General features: G+C 58.2%; 1 protein-coding gene across 7 annotated transcripts; it reads left to right on the forward strand.

The window, feature by feature from the left end:
- Positions 1-1594: 1594 nt before the first annotated feature.
- LAT2 (linker for activation of T cells family member 2) lies at positions 1595-16706 on the forward strand. 7 transcript variants are annotated; one of them, XM_081557972.1, is made up of 14 exons: positions 1595-1720; positions 4079-4152; positions 5917-6042; positions 6526-6565; positions 10265-10308; positions 10490-10541; positions 10769-10806; positions 11081-11116; positions 11199-11229; positions 11764-11819; positions 12743-12805; positions 13067-13138; positions 13603-13737; positions 15961-16706. In XM_081557972.1, the coding sequence occupies exons 3-13, from the start codon at positions 5949-5951 to the stop codon at positions 13701-13703; spliced, it is 627 nt and encodes a 208-aa protein (XP_081414098.1). In that variant the 5' UTR covers positions 1595-1720; positions 4079-4152; positions 5917-5948; the 3' UTR covers positions 13704-13737; positions 15961-16706. The 7 variants fall into 7 exon arrangements, with proteins under 7 accessions (XP_081414098.1, XP_081414102.1, XP_081414097.1 ...); XM_081557976.1 differs by having other exon boundaries at positions 15991-16706; XM_081557971.1 differs by lacking the exon at positions 4079-4152.
- Positions 16707-16734: the final 28 nt, after the last annotated feature.

Genomic DNA, 16734 nt, shown 5'->3' on the forward strand with positions numbered 1-16734 from the left:
AGGAATTTGAGGATTGGCTAAAAGGGGGCAGTGGCTCCTCCTTCCACTCAAATTCAAAAAGGGTCTTTGGGTTGACAGACCCTTGTTTTATAGATGGAAAACGGGCTCAGAGAGGATCCTGGGTGCTACTGGGGACGGACCCTGAGACTTTGCTGGCAGTCAGCAGTCGACTCCGCATCCTCCATGAATAAGAAGGCCCTTGACAGAAGCCAGCATGTGGAACAGAGCTCCATTCCCACTGGACATGTTGGACCTTCTGTCTATCTCTGCAGACAGAGAAACCTGGGCAAGCACACAGCCCAAGGTTGGATGGAAACCAACACAGACTTGTCCCAGTGGGTGAGGAGGGGCCAGGTAGGTGGTCCCGGTGAGCTCCTGAACTCACGAGTGGTGAAAAGACAACAGGCTTTGGGGTCTGGGTTGAAATCCAGCTTAGCCTCTCAGCCTCCAGTCACCTTGCCTAAGAAAACGTAGGTCTTCCTGCAAGAGTTGCCAAGGGACTTAAACGTAGCGCTGCCCCAACATGGAACAAGGGAGGCAGCCGTGGTTCTCAGGTGCAGGTTTGGGAGTCAGGTGAGGTTGGCTTTAGCCCTGCTGCCCCCACTTGCAGGGGTAAGGACAACCGGCACTCAGGGCCCACGAGGTCTCCCAAGAGCCCAGGTCCCTGCGCCACCCTTCTCCCCCACAGGGTGGCAGCAGTGAGCACCCAGCCCTGGCAGTTCTGTTTTGCCTCCCACTGGGCCTCCGGGCAGCAGCTGGCCGGGCTGGACTGGGGCCGGAAGAGAAATCCCGTCACAGCAGAGAGGGGCCCAGAGTTGGGGAGCTCAGGCTCTGAGATGCCAGACAGATGGGGGGTTGAGGTGCGACCCCTGTGGGCTTCCCTGGGGCCCCTAGCAGGTGGGGTAAGAGTTCAGTGACCTCGGGCAAGTGGCTTGATGACCACTAACAGGAGGTGCTGGGGGACCTGGCCACCTGTCCAGCACCTCCTCACGTCTATGGCCGAATGCTGGGGCAGCAGGTGGAGGGCGTGGCCGGCTCTGCACCTCTATGAGCCTCATCTGGAAAATGGGAGTAAGGGGGCTCCCAGGCCTGGAGGAGCGGTCGTGCGTGTCCTTCCTTCTGCCCTTCACCTGGGCCTCCCTTCCTCTGGTGCCGCTGTCTGTCCACTCCATCCATCTGTCTTTGCCTCTGGCCATTCCTAACGTCTGCCCTGGCACGCATCTGCCATGCGTGTCTGTGTGTCTGTGTCTCTTTCTCATTCTTTACCTGCATGTGTATCTCGGTGTGTGTGTCTCTCTCTCGTTTCCTTCGTGTGTGTGCGTGCGTGTGTATTTTAGTGTGGACGTGTATTTCTGTGTGTGTGTTCAGTGTGTCCGTGTCTTACACTCTGGCTGCCTGTGTGTGCCTATGCAAGCACCCCCATTTCATTCTTCATTCCCTTTCTCCCTGTCTCGCTGTGTCTCTTCCTCTGTGTGTGTATTCAGCATGCATGTTGTGTGCGTTTGTGTTTCCACGTCTCTCTGTCTCTCTGTCTCCCCGCCTCCATCTGTTGCGAGCGGGGCCTGTCCAGTAGAGCAGCGGATGTGTGAAGGCTGATTCAGTGGCTGACAGGAAACCCGCCGCCCTGCCTGCTGCCCGCCACTGTGGCGTTGGCATCGGCTCGGGCAGGTGTGCAGGCTCAGGATGAGGTGGCCGCAGTGAGGAGGCCCCCCACTCTCAGGTAAGCCTTTCCCAGGGGTGCCTGGAGCCTGGGGCCGGGGGTCCTGAGGCTGTCCCCCCGACACCCTGGGGGGGATGGGAGAGGCCCTGGCAGGAGCATCTGGTTGCTCGCTGGGTGGGCCGGGAAGAAACCAGGATGCCCCGCACCTCCTTCCTTGGCCCCAGCCCTGTTCTGGTGCCCCCCCGGCTAGGGGCCCCTTGCCCCAGACCCTGCGGCACCCTGGGGGTGGCTGTTTCTGGGGCTCCAGTCCCTCTCCTGCCCTCGCCTTCCCCGGCCCAGCCTGCACAGCCCTGGGAAGCCCCCAGGGTGGTCCCATCACTTCCACAGACTGCTGAGGGGCCAGGACAGGGCTCCTGAGGGCTCATGAGCTTTGGTTTCTTCATCTGTAAAATGGGACTGTAACGACCCTGCCGCGGAGCTACGGGAGGATGGGAGAGGTGCTCCGGACGAACAGGCCGAGGTCCTGCCCCAGGCCGGGAGGAAGAGCTGTCCTGGCCGCCCCCACCCAGCCCCTGGCCTGGCCACCGGGTCCTTGAAACTACAGGCCCTGGGGTGCCCCCAGTGCCCTGCTCTGTCAATGGGAGGCCATGGCCTTCCCCACCCCCTCCCCTGTCCAGAACAGGAGCTTCCCCGGGGCCCTGCGCCAGCCGCCGGAGCATCAGGCACCTCCACTAGAGACCTCTGGTCGGCCTCATCTGAAGGCCAAGGTTCTTTGGGGAAACAGAGCAGACCCCAGCAGATAAAGCCTTCCCAGGGCTGGGATGGGGACCTCTGACTCCATCCCCACCCCGCAGCCTGCCCCTTGGCCCCCGCAGGCCTCAGTTTCCCCATCCACAGCAAGAGGAGGGCTGGGGGGCTGGGCAGGAGGGTCGCCAAGGGCCTTTGGGGGCGGGAGGCTGGGTGCTGAGGCCACTCAGCCCAACCCTGAGAGCTCTTCCGCCATGGGCTTGTTGCAAACCTTGTTCATCTGAAAACTGCCCACTTCCCTTTCTGCTATTTTGGCCTGCAGGCCTCGGGCTGCGGCGGCCTCCCCTCCCCTCCCCACTCCACCCAGCACGGCCTGGCCCCTGGGGGCCCTCCTGGTGCTGCGGGCGCCCAGCCCCTCTCCCTCCCCCGCCCCCACCCCTTCTGTTCTCAGACCTGGGTGGGAAAACAAGGAGAGATGACAAACTGAGTCAGTTTCGGTCTTGGGGAAGCGGCAGTCTTAGTTTCTTCCTCAAATGAATCTTTTTTTTTTTTTTTTCCAAATGAATCTTTTAAAAACCATATTGTATGATTCTTTAAAAAAATGTAATTTAAGAAAGGATTTACGGAAAGGAGTGCAGGTCTTGGAGTCCACCTGCCCTGAGTAGGGATCTTGGCTCTGTGACTGCTCAGCTGTGTGACCTTGGGCAGAGTACTCACCTCTCTGGGCCTCCCTCTCCTCCCTTGGAGAAGAAAGGAGCTGACTTCTCCGAGGTGATGCTGTGTGGCTCTGTGACAACTGCGGGGCTGGGGGCAATAGCCACATTCGCCTTCAGATCCCAGGTCTGGGATCCTCGCCTCTCCCAGGGTCCCAGCATGATGCCCCACTTGGGGCAGGCTCAGGCCTGTGTGTCTGGGGAAGCAGGCAGGGAGGGCATCAGGTAGGGTTGCCGCATGCTGTCCAGTGCAGGCCATCTAGCCAGGAGGCAGCTAACCCCTTCCCATCCTCCAGGGACCGTGATGATGACAAGTCATGGGGGTCACAGCCAACTGTGCCCCACACCAGCCATCACCAGCACCTTCCGGGTGTCATCTCAGTGCTGGGCCTCCTACGATGAACCTGAGGGTTGAGTGTCATTTTTTCCCCCCATTTAACAGGATGACCGGTGACATTGGGATTCAGCAGCTGGGGCAGAATTCATGTTCTCATGCTCTGCCCCATTCCCTCATTCTGTGCCAGGCTGGGAGGGGACAGACAAGGGCTAGGGGCATGCCTGACTGCACGGCTCATTCGAGAACAGCAGAGCCAGGAAGAAAGAGGGTTTTCTGGTGGTCGGGGGTCCTTGGGGAGGGAAGGCAGCAGAGCTCAGCAGCCCAGGTCCTCGGGCCTGGAATGCCAAGCTGAGCGTGTGGACTTGCCCCTGGGGTCTCAAGCAGACCCCAGGGGTGGCCAATGCTAGACCCTTGTCCCACGGGAGTAACCCCCTGTGAGTCTACCCCCAAACCTCCTTGGGGGCAGAAAGAGCCTTTGTCTTGACCCAAAGATAAACGTGTCAAGGGTGGGCACTCAGGGGAACTGTCCAAACCAGCCAGCCGGAAGTGCGACACTCAGCAAGTTTCTCTTCCTGAAACCCTGACTGTGGTCCAAGCTGGACGTGTGTGTCCTCCCCACAGCTGTTGGAGGAAGGCCCTGGTTGATCCCAGTTTTACAGATGAGAAAATTGAGGCCAAGAGACCCTGAGATACAGGTAGGGGTCCCCTGTCCAAGACCAGGGGCTCCCAACCTCACCAGCCCTGGATGGACTTGGCCCTTGGCTGGAGGCCTGAGAGGGAGGCGGCCCCGGACCAGAGGGAGGTCTGGGGAGGGCGGAAGGTATACGGCCCGGGAAGACGGTGCCCCGTCTCCTAGAGGACGGGGAGCTGAGGTCCCCCTGGAATGATATCCTGGGGGTGACCAGTCCATCCTCTCTCCTCATGTGGAGGCCACTGGGTCATGGGGTTTGGGAATGGTGGTGTTCCCGCTGACTCACTTGGCATTTGTGGGAAGGAGAGGTGGCTTCTTCATGACGGGCCGCTGATGGAGGCTGGGCCCTGCACGCAGATTCCCTGTCATCTTTGAAACAGGGATTCGGGAAGCTCAGGGTGGTGAGCGGGGTCGCAGGGTACAATGCAGCCTCTGGGGGAGCTGGAAAGAGGAGGCAGGCCCGCACAAAGCTCGGGTCCCTCTCAGCCTCGCTTCCCGAAGCTGTGAAGCAGGGAGAAGCCTCCTCCCAGGTGGCCAAGGCCAGAGGAACAGGTGTTCACAGAGAGGGTGCTCCGTAGCATGGGCTCCACGTGCCCACTGTGGGGCACAAGCCCCGCAGGATCCCTGCTGCCCTCTGTCACTGGCCTTTGTGAGGGGGCTGAGTCTCTCTAGAGTTGCAACAAATTTCCTTGGAGGGCCCCTCAGGAGGGCTGAACTTGCCCTCAGCAGGCCTCGCTAGGTGGCTGCCTGCAGCTTCGCTGAGGCCCCGAGGCTGGGACTGGCCACTGACCACAGAACGGCCTCTTAACGCCACCTCTCAGCACATTCCTCCGCCAAGGTCCCTCTCTGCCCAGGCGCCCTTCTCCCTTTCCTGGTCTCAGGCCCACCTCCTCCAAGAAGCCTCCATGACCTCCCTCCTCCTAGCTCCCAGGAAAGGAGGAGCCAGAGCGTCTGGGTAGACGGGCGTTTTAGGAATGGAAATCACACCCCCAGCTTCCCCGGGAGGCCATGGGTGGGAGCAGAGAATCACCCGAGTGTGGATGCGGGCTCCGGTGTAGAAGAGGCAGTGGACTCTGAGCTTGGGGAACAAAGCTAGGTTCGAAGGAGGTTTCGTCACGGGATGAAAGAGCAGAACCAGCATTAGGGTCTGGAGCGGGGGCATGCGTGCTAGGTCACTGCAGTCAGGTCCAACTCCTTGCGAAACTGTGTGGACTGCAGCCTGCCAGGCTCCTCTGTCCATGGGATTCTCCAGGCAGGAATACTGGAGTGGGTTGCCATACTCTCCTCCAGGGGATCTTCCTGACCCAGGGATTGAACCCACGTCCCTTATGTCTCCTGCATTGGCAGGCAGGTTTTCTTTACCACTAGCACCTCCTGGGAAGCCCCTAGGGTCTGGAGGCTGGCATTCAAATCCTGCCTTTCCCCTTTGCAGCTGTGGAATTTTGGGCTTCTGTTTCTCTGTTTGTGAAATGGCTCGAGCCTCCCCCTTGAAGGGCGGCTGGGTGGACTAAGCAAAGGTGTGCGTGGGAGTGTGTGTTTACAGGCAGGTTTCCAGAACCTTCCAGCACTTGATGATGGCCTTGGGGGGCCTGAGGCGCAGGTCTGGGGTCAGATGAGCGGACAGGGCTGGTTCTGTCCCCGTCTGGTCCCAGGGCAGGGAGGGTAGGGGACCCTGGGTTGTCAGGGGACAGTGAGGGGAAGGCTTCTGGCGGGGGGGGGGGCGCGGCCCTGCGGCCCCCACCCTGGCTCACAGTGCCCCCTGTCGCAGCCCTGCAGGAAGAAGAGCAGCCCGGAGTGGACATGAGCACGGACACGGAGCTGCTGTGGCCAGGGGCGGCTCTGCTGCTGCTGCTGGGGGCAGTGGCCAGCCTGTGTGTGCGCTGTTCCCGCCCAGGTAAAGGCTGGGGGTCGTGGGCCTGTGGGAGGAGCGGGCGGAGTACCCAGAGAGCCGCTCAGGCCCAGACCCGGCTGCTCGGATGGGGCAGTCAGATAAGCCTGGGGGTGCAGAATTGAAACCCAGGGACCCGGCCCCTGATCATTCTCTGAAGACCGTCGGTCTGACTCACTGGGGGTTTTGGTTCTCTGGGGTCAAAGTCATCTGTCTGTGCGTGGATTGCACTAGACCAGGGAGGGGAGGGGAGGCTGGGCTGCCTGCGGTGTCTGCCTTCACGTTCCGCTCTCATAAATAAATGGTGAGCAAACCTCTCCAGGGTCAGGTGGCCCCCCAGCGATTAGTGGCTCAGCCCCCACATCCGGTCTGAGGCCTGCCCAGGGCAACAGGGGAGATGGCTGGGCCTCGGATCTCAGCTCCCACTCGGCCCCGGGGGGCGGGAGGGGGGGCAGCGGAGAACTGGCTAATCTGGTCCTGCTCTTGCAGGTGCAAAGAAGTCTGAGAAAATCTATGAGCAGAGGAATCTGTGAGTGTCCCCCAGCCCGGTGATGTTGTGTGTCCTGCCTGGGCGGGGGATGTCCCTGTGGGCATCCCCTCAGGCATCCCCGCCCCCACCCCTCACCCTTTTACTCACACCTCCTCCATGCCAGGCTTCAGTGGGTCCTCAGCACTTAGGGGAGGGCGAGGGGGTGCCCAGGGACCACCCAGACCCTGCCCCAGACTAGTTGGGGAGGGTGGGGAGCACGCTCCACCGAGCCCAGAGCGTCTCCAGAAATCCCCGCCATGACCCCAGCCCAGTGGGGACTAGGCTGTGCTGGGGGGTTGAAGGAGGAATCCCGCCCTCCTGGTGCGGAGACAGGGACCAGGGACCAGGTACCGGGTCCGAGAGAGCATGTGGGCATGAAACTTGGGGGATTAGGGAAGGCCTCCTGGAAGAGGTGGGGAGAATCTGAAGAGAGACAGAAGGGGAGAAGGGGACATTCCAGAGAGAGAAGGAACAGTGTGGGCAATCACTGATTTAAGGCTGGGGTAGACACCGTCTTGGGGTTGATGCAGCAGAAGTGAACATATCTTGAGAGTAACGAGCTGAATTCGGAAGAAGGAGAGTCTTGACCGTGGCCAGAGGCCTTGGCCTTTATCCTAAGGGCCAAGGGGAGTCGCAGGAGAGCTGGAAGCAGGGCGGTGGTCAGGGGAGATGCAACGCTGTCACTGACCCCAGAGTGTCAGGACCCCGGCAGGAGGGCTGCGGCCAGCAGTGTGCTGGTGGAGGGCTCCGAGACCTGTGTGCACACACGTGCACAGGCCTGCACACCCACGCATACCCACTGGCTCCCCCAGCACTCATTCATGCATGCACTTCTCACACACACACAGGGCCTGCTTGCACGCCTGGGCAGGCACTCACATACAGACTCGCACACACACCCTCTTCTCATTTCCTTTTGCAACTGAAAAACCACAGTGAGATTTGAAAATAGACTTTTCCCATCCATGCCCACTCCTGGGGCCGGGGCTGGACCTTCCCAGCCTTTTGGGGTCCCTTGGTCCTCTGGCTCACCAGCCTATAACCTCCACTGGGGGGTGGACTGGACTCCCCTGGTGACCTCCCCACTGCCCACACCCCTGCCCCAAGGCAAGTTCCTCAGAATCTCCCTTCTCCCCTCTTCCCTTAGTCCCTGCCCACTCCAGGCCCCCGATTAATCTTAGAACTGAAGATCCTCAGAGGCACAAGTTAAACCTCCCCATGTGGGAGGTGGGGAAAGAGGCCTGAGTGGGAGGAGATCAGAGGGGAGACTTGGGCTCTCACCTCACTTGGGTTCAGTCCTACCAGCCTGTGCCAGGCCCAGCTCCTGCATCATTTCCTCTGGGAAGCCATGCCAGACTCGCTTCTGTGGATTTAGGGCCTTGTTCCTAAATCAGATCACTTTCACCCCTCAGGAGCTCCTGGAAGGCTGGACCAGGTCACCATTCTTGTCCATGGAAGAAACCCTAAAGGCTTTTATAATTAGCTAATCTGCTCCACTATCCTTAGTGGTGGCATTCACTCCCAAAGGCACTTTACAGGCCAAAATGGCAGCTAAAGCTCCAGCCCTCATCTCTGCATTCCATGCAGCAGTAAGAATGAAGAAGGAAGACAAAAAGGGTGCATCCCAGTTGGCAGTGCCTCCTTTAAGGCTCTTTCCTGAAAGCCCAACAGTCTTGGCTTGCATTTCATTAACCAGAGTCTAATTACATGGTCACACTTAGGTGCAAGGGAGGCTGGGAAAGAGTCTTTTTTTAAAAAAACAATTGAAGTAACATTGGTTTATAACATTATTTAGGTTTCACATGTAGAATATCTTATCTCTATTTCTGTATACCCTATATCAAGCTTACCAACGAACATTTAGTTTCCATCTGTCATCACACAGTTCATCCCCTTTACTCATTTTGCCCTCTCAACTTGGGTAAACACTACTCTTCTCTCTGTATCTATAAGTTAGTTTTTGTTTGGTTTGTTCATTTATTTTGTTTTTTGTTTGTTTTTTATATTTCACATATGAGTGAAATCATACGGAATTTTTCCTTCTCTAACTTATTTCACTTGGCATAATACCCTCAAGGTCCAACCACGTTGTCACAAACAGCAAAATATTATCTTTTTATGGGTAAATAGTATTCCATTGTGTATATATGCCACATCCTCTTGACTCATTCATCTATCTGTTGATGGACACTTAGATTGTTTCCATGTCTTGGCTATCATAAATAGTGCTGCAACAAACATAGGGGCACATATTTTGTTGTTGTTCAGTTGCTAAGTCGTGTCAGACTCTGTAACCCTATGGACCGCAGCATGCCAGGCTCCTCTGTCCTTCACTATGTCTCAGAGTTTGCTCAAATTCAAGTCCATTGAGTTGGTGATGCCATCCAACCATCTCATCTTGTGCCTCCCCCTTCTCCTTTTGCCCTCAATCTTTCCCAGCATCAGGGTGTTTTCCAGTGAGTCGACTCTTTGCATCAGGTGGCCAGAGTATTGGCACTTCAGCATCAGTCCTTCCAATGAGTATTCAGGGTTGATTTCCTGTAGGATTGACTGGTTTGATCTCCTTGCTGTTCAAGGGACTCTCAAGAGTCTTCTGCAGCACTATATATAGCTTTTCAAATTAGTTATTTCATATTCTTTAGATAAATACCCAGAAGTAGGATTACTGGATTATATGGTAGTTTTATCCTTAGTATTTTGGGGCATCTCTATATTGAATTTATAGTGACTACACTAATTTATATTCCCCCCAATAGCGCACAAAGGTTTCCTTTCCTCCACATCCTTACCAACACTTTTTATTTCTTGCCTTTTTGATAATATTGTTGTTCTAACAGGTCTAAGGTGAAACTTCACTATGGTTTTGATTTGCATTTATTTCCCTCATAATTAGTGATGTTGAACATCTTTTCATATCTGTTGGCCATTTGTAAGTCTTCTTTAGAAAAATATCTATTAAGTTCCTCTGCCCATTTTGTTAATCAGGTTATTTTTTGGTCGTTGAGTTATGAGTTGTTTATATATTATATTATAAGAGACATTAACCCCTTATCAGATATATCATTTGCAAATAGCTTCTCCTGCTCAGTAGATGGTCTTTTGGTTTCGTCGATGACTTCTTGGCTGAGCAGAAGGTTTTTAGTTTGATGTTGTTCATTTATTGGGAAATAGAGTCTAATAGATGGGCATGTGACTGTCTAAATATGAATCAGGTTCTGTTTGAAAGGAAGACAGTGATAGTTAGATGCCTAGCTGTGTTTGCTAAGCCCTGAAGTTGCCTCATCAGTTACTGGGGAATAAATGGCATGTTTGAACATCTCCAGCAGGCCATGCTCTCAAAAGAATCTTAAACATTCTTGGGGTGGTAGGTGGTGGGGGCAGCCTCTTTGTTGCTCCTGGTTGAAGTCACCACCAGGTCCCTGAGCAGCTCTCCCAGCCCTGCCCACAGGCCCTCTGGACCGTCTGTGTGTCTGGTTGGCTTCAGCCCAGTCCCATGTGAGAAGGGTGGGCACCCGGTGGGCAGGCAGGGGAGCTGTATAGATGAGGAGAACATCAGGAAGCCCCAGATCTGAGTCCTGGAGGGCTGGCAGCACCCCCTCACTCTCGCCGTGGTCTGTCCCTCCCTGTCCATCTGTTCTCTCTGTCCCTGGGGCTGTGGGAAGCCAGGCCCTGACTCAGCACAGCTCTGTGTGTTTCCAGGCAAGAGAATCAGCAGAGCTTTGCAGTGGCCCGGACCTACACCCGTGAGTCCCCTGGCAGACGGGTCCCAGGCTGGGCTCAGGGTTGGGGGTGTCAGCCTCAAAGTCCCTTTCGTCCTCATTGTCTGAGGCTGTGGCCAGGCCTGATCGGGCGGGGTGATGGGGTGAAGGGACTACACCGGCCAGCTGGTCTGGGGCCCAGCCAACACCCTCTCGTCCTTTGCAGTGGTCAGGGAGGCCTGGCCCGGGGACACGGCCTCCAACATGGAGTTGACAAGGTAGGAATGAGCCCCCAAACCCAGACCCAAGGGAGGTGATGAGGAGGGCCCTGGGGGGGGCGCCCACCTGGCGGAGCCCAGGCCAAGACCCTGCTCCTTCCTCAGACCTCAGAGCTCCAGTTCTGATTCTGAGGGCCCCACCAGGAGGGGCTGTGGGCTCCAGATCCCCAGGAACCCCAGGGGCCTCCTCCCAGCCCCTTCTCAGTCCCGCCCCCATTCCCATGCAGGAAGGACAAGCTGTTGCGGTTCTCCCCCAGCCTCGAGGGTGAGTGACCTGCGACACAGGGTTGGGGGCTGGGGCGAGGTGGGACCAAGAGAGGTGAATACCTGGTGAGACAGGTGAATACCTGGTAGGACAGGTACTAAGCACGAGGCCTTCCCAGAGGAGAGACTTGCAAGCTGGGCTGGGAGGCCTGATGGATAGCCCAGGGGGGCGAGGGGACAGAGAGCAGGTGTGAAGGTGTGAAGACTGGGAAACACCTGGAGGGGCCCGGGCTGGGGAACCAGCATTGAGCCAATGGGCCTGGACTTTCTTCCAGATTCTTCATCGCCCAGGTACCAGTACTTCAGCAAAGGTAGGTGGGTTCTGGGCAGGAGGGGGCTGCGGTGCGGGCCCACAGCCCCCTGCCGCGGCCTGATTCTCGCCCCCTCCCGCAGGAAGCAGACCCAGATCAGAGGAAGCCTACATGTGAGCGGCCTCAGGCGGGCCCTGGCCACCTCCGCCCCGCCCCACCTGCCCCGCCCTCAGCTTCCTTCCGTGAGAACGGCCTCCTGCCCTGGAAACCCGCGGGCCCGGGCAGGCTCCCCGCAGCACCGTGGCCCCTCAGATGACCGCGGCTTCGTGGGGATGAGGCCGGGGCAGGGACGAGCCCTGCTCGGGAGCGGGTCCGTCTAGGGGCGGGCGGGGCTCACCCTGCGTCGGCGGACCCTCGAGAGGAAGGGCCCCCAAGACGTCTCCTCCTGGGCTCCCTGTTGGGCAAACTGAGGTTCCGGGGCAGGAGGCGACTTGCCTGAGGTCACCCGGCGCGGTGGGTGGAGCCAGGCCACCACGATCTCAGCCCGAGGGTGGCTCAGGGGTGAGACCCTGGCCGAGCCCCCCACGGGCTCCGAGGGGAGTGATGACGGCTGGGGCAGCTGTGGTCTCACCGCCCCCTAAGTGAAGCCCCCACCCTCACCACGGGCCTGCCCCGCAGCTGGTGCTGTGTCTGTGTTTTCTTGTCAGAGACCCCACCTCCACGGACTATTACAATTACGAGCAGTTCCAGAAGCCCGTGGAAGGTGAGAAAGAGGAGGCGGCGAGGGTAGACCAGCTTCAGAGGCCACACCCCCGGGGCGGGGCCAGAGAGGGTTGGGAGGATCGGGGAGGACCCGGGAGGACCCGGGAGGATGGTGAGGCTGGCACTGAGATGCAGAGGAGGGCAGGGATGAGAGGGAGCAGGAGTCGGGGAGCAGAAGGGGAGCTGAGGGCAGGGACCAGGGGCAGGCTGGTCCCCTTGTCGTCCAGGGCCCCCCTCAAGGCTGGGCACACATGGGTCCTTGGAGGAAGGCCCTGGAAGGGGCAGACTTGCTTTGAAGGATGCCAAGCCCTGGCAGCCCTGAGGGTGCTGGAACCCTGGGCTCTTAACACCTTGGCTTTATAGAACAAGAGGGTGGGCAGTGCCTGCTGAAGGGGGCACAGACCTAAATTGAGGGGAAAGCCCTCACTTCTCAGAGCCTCTTCAACAAAGATGGTTGCTGGGTGGGGCGATGTTTAGAGCTTAGCTTCCTCGTTGGGAGGGAGACAGTGGGGGGAAAGCCAGGGTACCAGGCTCTGGTATACCACACCTAGCCTAGGCTCCTGGGCAGAGGATCCTCGGCCTGCCCCCACTGCCTGAAGGGTTAGGCAGGTTCCTATCTCCTGGGCCCCCAGCTGCTCTGCCTGCCACTCTTTGCCCGCATAGAGATAGGTCTCCCTTCTCTTAACTACCCATGGTGGGCCTGTCCCTCCCCAGAGCATTCAGGGGTAGCTTTGAAAGACAGAAGAAGCCCAGGGTGGAGGCCACTTGAGCCAGGCTTGTACCCATCAAGAAGCTTGTCCAGGAGAATGTTCAAGGCCCTGTGGGACCCAGAGAGGACTTGATGAGACAGAGGGAGAGAGGCAGGGCCAGGCTTGTCGGGCAGGACCCACCAGCACCCCCTACCCTCTCCCCTCTCCCTGGCAGATGACGATGATACCAATTCCTATGAGAACGTGCTCATCTGCAAGCCAAAGAGAACGGAATCAGGTGAGGTTGCCCACCCAGGCCTGCCTGCACTTCTGGGGTCTGGAGCCCCCGCTGCAGAGTTCACCAGTACTAGACCTTGTGTCCCAGGCGGAGGCCCCGTCAGTCCCTGGATCTCCCTCCCTCCCTCCCTCAAGGGTCTGCCAAGCACATGGAGGATGCAGGCTGCCCCACTAGAGGGGCGGCCACAGCACCTCACTGGCCTGAGGAGTGGCCGCGGTGGCTGCCCCTTCCCCAGCCCCTGTCCTGGTGCCCTCCATGCAGGGGACGAGGGGTCTGAGGATTATCAGAACTCGGCGTCCATCCAGCAGTGGCGGGAGTCCAAGAGAGTCATGGGTATGTGGCCGGAGCCCAGGCATTCCCAAATGGTCACCGTCAGCTGGCTTGCGTTGGGGGTGTGGCGCCCTAGCCTGGGACACGCAGTCAGGGGGAGGGGGAGAGAGGGGTGCTTAGGGGATCTGGGAGGGCGGGGCCAGGTGGGCTCCCCCGAGGCCCGTCCAGCTGATCCCACAGTGCAGCTTCTGGTGCATCAGCAGCTGCAGTGGCTCAACTGTGGCAGGACCTCCTTTGGCAGCACCGTGCGCTCTGAGGTCGGGTTCTCCTGGCCCCCTGCCCGTCCAGTGGCTTGGATGGAATCGCACCTGCCCTGCTCCGGGCAGGACAGACCGCTGGCAGATCGCAGAGGGGATGGGACACCCAGTGTAGCCTTTCCCGTGGGCTGCGTGGTACCATCTGCGGAGACAGGGCCGGGCTGAGCACGTCCGTGTGAACCCTCTGACCATCTGCCCGCGGATCCCCAGAGCCAGCCCTGCGGGAAGCACCGGTCTCCCTGGCAGGAAGCCCAGATGAGGACGGGGAGCCCGACTATGTCAACGGGGATGTGGCAGCCACCGAAGCCTAGGGAAGCCTTCCAGCACCGAAGCCTCTGGAGGAAGGTATGATCCAGGCTGGTGGGCCGCACGAGGGGGACTACATCCCCAGGGAAAAGCAGAGAGCCGGGGCTGGAGGAGCCCCAGCGGGGGCTGTGGACAGCACCCATGGGTGCTGAAACGGGGTGGCTTCTTGGGGCGCTGGACCTCCCGACCGGTCCCTGCCCACCCCCAACTCTTGTGGCTGGCGTGGTGAGGTGACATATTTACAGCAGACACAAAGTCTCAGCCCTGGGGGTGTCAGGCAGGGCAGGCTGGTGAGTTTGGGTGGGCCTCTGCAACCTTGGAGGGTGATTTAACCTCCTGTGACCCATTTCCTCACTTGCAACGTGGAGTTACTGGGACCTGCGTCTTAGATGGGAGATGCAAGACCCACACAGAAAGCAGGGCCAGGGACTTCCCAGGCAGTCTGGTGGTTAGGACTCTGTGCTTCCGCTGCAAAGAGCATGGGTTTGATCCCTGGTCGAGGAACTAAGATCCCACATGCCACGTGGTGCAGCCACGAAAAAAAAAAAAGAAGTAGGACAAGGATGACTTGCCCATGTTGGACTCAGGGATGGGGTGGGATGGGGGGCCGATGATGGTGCCAAGAGCTCACACACCATCCCTTGGTGCCCTCCAAGGCACAGAGAGGACAAGCCACCTGCCGAGGTCCCCACTTAAGAGTGCGTGGAGGAGGGGATGGACACCCAAGTGCGAAGCTGTAGGAGCCCAGGCCCTGTCTCTGGGAGGGAGGGAGTCGACCCGAGGGCCCTGAAAAGGCTGCCTGAAGTCCCGATCTGGGGGACACAGGCCAGCCTGTGTCACACTGGGGGCAGGCCTGGGCCGTTTGAGAAACCAGCAATAGGATCAGCCGCAGGCGTTTAAGCCCAAAGGCAAGTCCTGCCTTAGGGGCTGGGGACACAGTGGTAAAGAGAAGATAACACAAATCCCTGTCCACTTAGGACTTCCATTCTGGTGGGAGAGAGGAAACAAGAGAACCAGCTGGAAGAGGAGAGGCCAGGGGAAGGGAAGGGAGGGGAGGGGAGGGGAGAAAGGAAATTGAGCGGTTAGGATGTTAGCTGGGGAAAGGCAGGAGGAATGTGGGGGGGTGGGGGAGGGCCAGGAAGCAACAAAGAAGTCTTTCTGAGCGCCCCTCCTCCCCCTTCTGGGGGAGGGAAGGACCCCCCGACAGGAGCCTGAGCCCAACAACAGGAGGGGAAGAGAACAGAGCGATGGGGCAGTGGCAGAGGTGGAGGGCAGGGCCAGCAGCTGGGTTTTCCTGAGATGGGGTATGTGCTCAGCAGGAGACGAGTGACTTGATGTTTCTCAAGTATCACTGGCCGCTGCATAGAGACGTGAATACAGGGGACAGGGGAGGCAGGGAGGCCAGTGCCTTCGGGCAGGAACCCGGGAGGCCGCGGTGGAGGCAGACCCTGTTTGTGGTGCTGAAGGGGCTCCCTAATGCGCCGCGTCAGCTGCCAGGTGGAGTGAGGATTGAGGAGGCCTGGGGGGTTTGCCTGAGTCAAATGAGAAGGCATCACTATCGGCAACTGAGATCAGGGAGGCGGCAGGCAGAGCGGGTTTTGTGGGCAAGGCTGGTTTATGTCTGGGCCTGCTAAGTTGGAGATTCCGTGCCGGAGGTTGTACGAAGTGGGGAGTTAAGAGACCTGCGTCTGGATTCAGGGAGAGGGCAGGAGGAGAGAGGCTGTGCAGGTTCCTAAGAGGAAAGAAATTAGAGTACATTGTCTGACAAATGATACTGGGAGCTGCAACTTTGGGGTTGGGGTTTATACCCTCGACCTTGCACACAAGAAGGTCTGAACACCACACGCTGGTGTCCAAAGTGGCCTGACAAGACTGGAGAGGCCTAATCCTTGTGTTTGAGTAGGTGGAAGGGCCGCCAGGCAAGGCTTGGGGCAGAGTGGACTTAGGGCCTGGTACCGCTGGTCAAGTCCCTTCAGGAATTCAAACAAAAAGCAGGCACTTCCCTGGTGGTCCATTGGTTCGGACTCTTGAGTTTCCATGGGGGTTTAATCCCTGACTGGGGAACTAAGATCCCCAGCCTTTAACCTAAAAAATAAAAAAAGGCAGAAGCTCCTGGCTCCTGGAATAAGAAACACGCTTGTTTGATGGGCAGGTTCTCTGCTCACTGATCATCGCTGTGTATCCTCCCAGGGCCAAGGGGACAAAGCGTTAGGCCAGGCAAACCTTTCCCTCTTTAACAAATATCTTTCCTCTTCATTGAAGGAGCCAGAGAACCATTTATTGCCTCCCCAGGACCCCTTCTCCAGAGCTGCTCAACGTCTGCACTCCCCATCGCTACTCCTGGGAGGGGCGTCAACGTGTCCTGAGGACCAGCCAGCTGACCACAGGGCACCCGGCCCGGGAAGGGACAGTTATGCGGAGCCAACCTCTGACTGGCTCCCACGGGCAAGGCAGGAGGAGCCTGGGGTTGGGCGGCTCCCGTGGTGGTCCCGTGCCTAGAACTGAGGGCAGCCGCATCCCCCACCCGCATTTTTTTTTTTTTTTTGCTTTGGATTTTGATCCCAAATTGCTTAATAACGTTGGTTACTGGGATGTCGTGAGGGATAAGCTTGTACAGTTAATTTATGCAGGTGAAGTCGTATTTAATATTTTGCGTTTCAGGGTAGAGGTTGTGTAGTAATTTGTCTCCTATAAGCATTACGTGTACTTCACTTCGACAGCTGGGGGCGCCCTGGCGGTCCTTTCTCTGGGCCTCGGTTGCCTGAAGCAGAGATGAAGCCGCAGCTAACTTTGTGAGCCTCTGGTGGGAGCGTTCGCTGCGGGCAGACTGCAGAAGGGGCAGGCGGGGAGGAGTGGCCTGGGGCCCCGGCTGACTGGGCAGGAACATGACCGTCTCATGGGACAGACGGGAGCCTGAGGGACCTTCTGCCTCAGAAAAGCCAGAGTCAGGGAGACAAAGCACCTCCTCCAACCGAAACGTCACAATAAACATTTCCAGTTTAAGAGCAGTGAGTCTCCTGTCTGCTTTCTCCGCCT

Source organism: Giraffa tippelskirchi, chromosome 13 (genome assembly GCF_054371585.1).
Source record: "Giraffa tippelskirchi isolate mGirTip1 chromosome 13, T2T-mGirTip1v1.2.pri, whole genome shotgun sequence".
NCBI lineage: Eukaryota > Metazoa > Chordata > Mammalia > Artiodactyla > Giraffidae > Giraffa > Giraffa tippelskirchi.

Coding starts and splice junctions, on each gene's coding strand:
- LAT2 (XM_081557972.1), top strand. CDS start 5,949: ATGAGCACGGACACGGAGCTGCTGTGGCCAGGGGCGGCTCTGCTGCTG. Junction 10,807..11,080: donor GTTCTCCCCCAGCCTCGAGG/GTGAGTGACCTG, acceptor ACTTTCTTCCAG/ATTCTTCATCGCCCAGGTAC. Junction 12,806..13,066: donor GCCAAAGAGAACGGAATCAG/GTGAGGTTGCCC, acceptor CCCTCCATGCAG/GGGACGAGGGGTCTGAGGAT.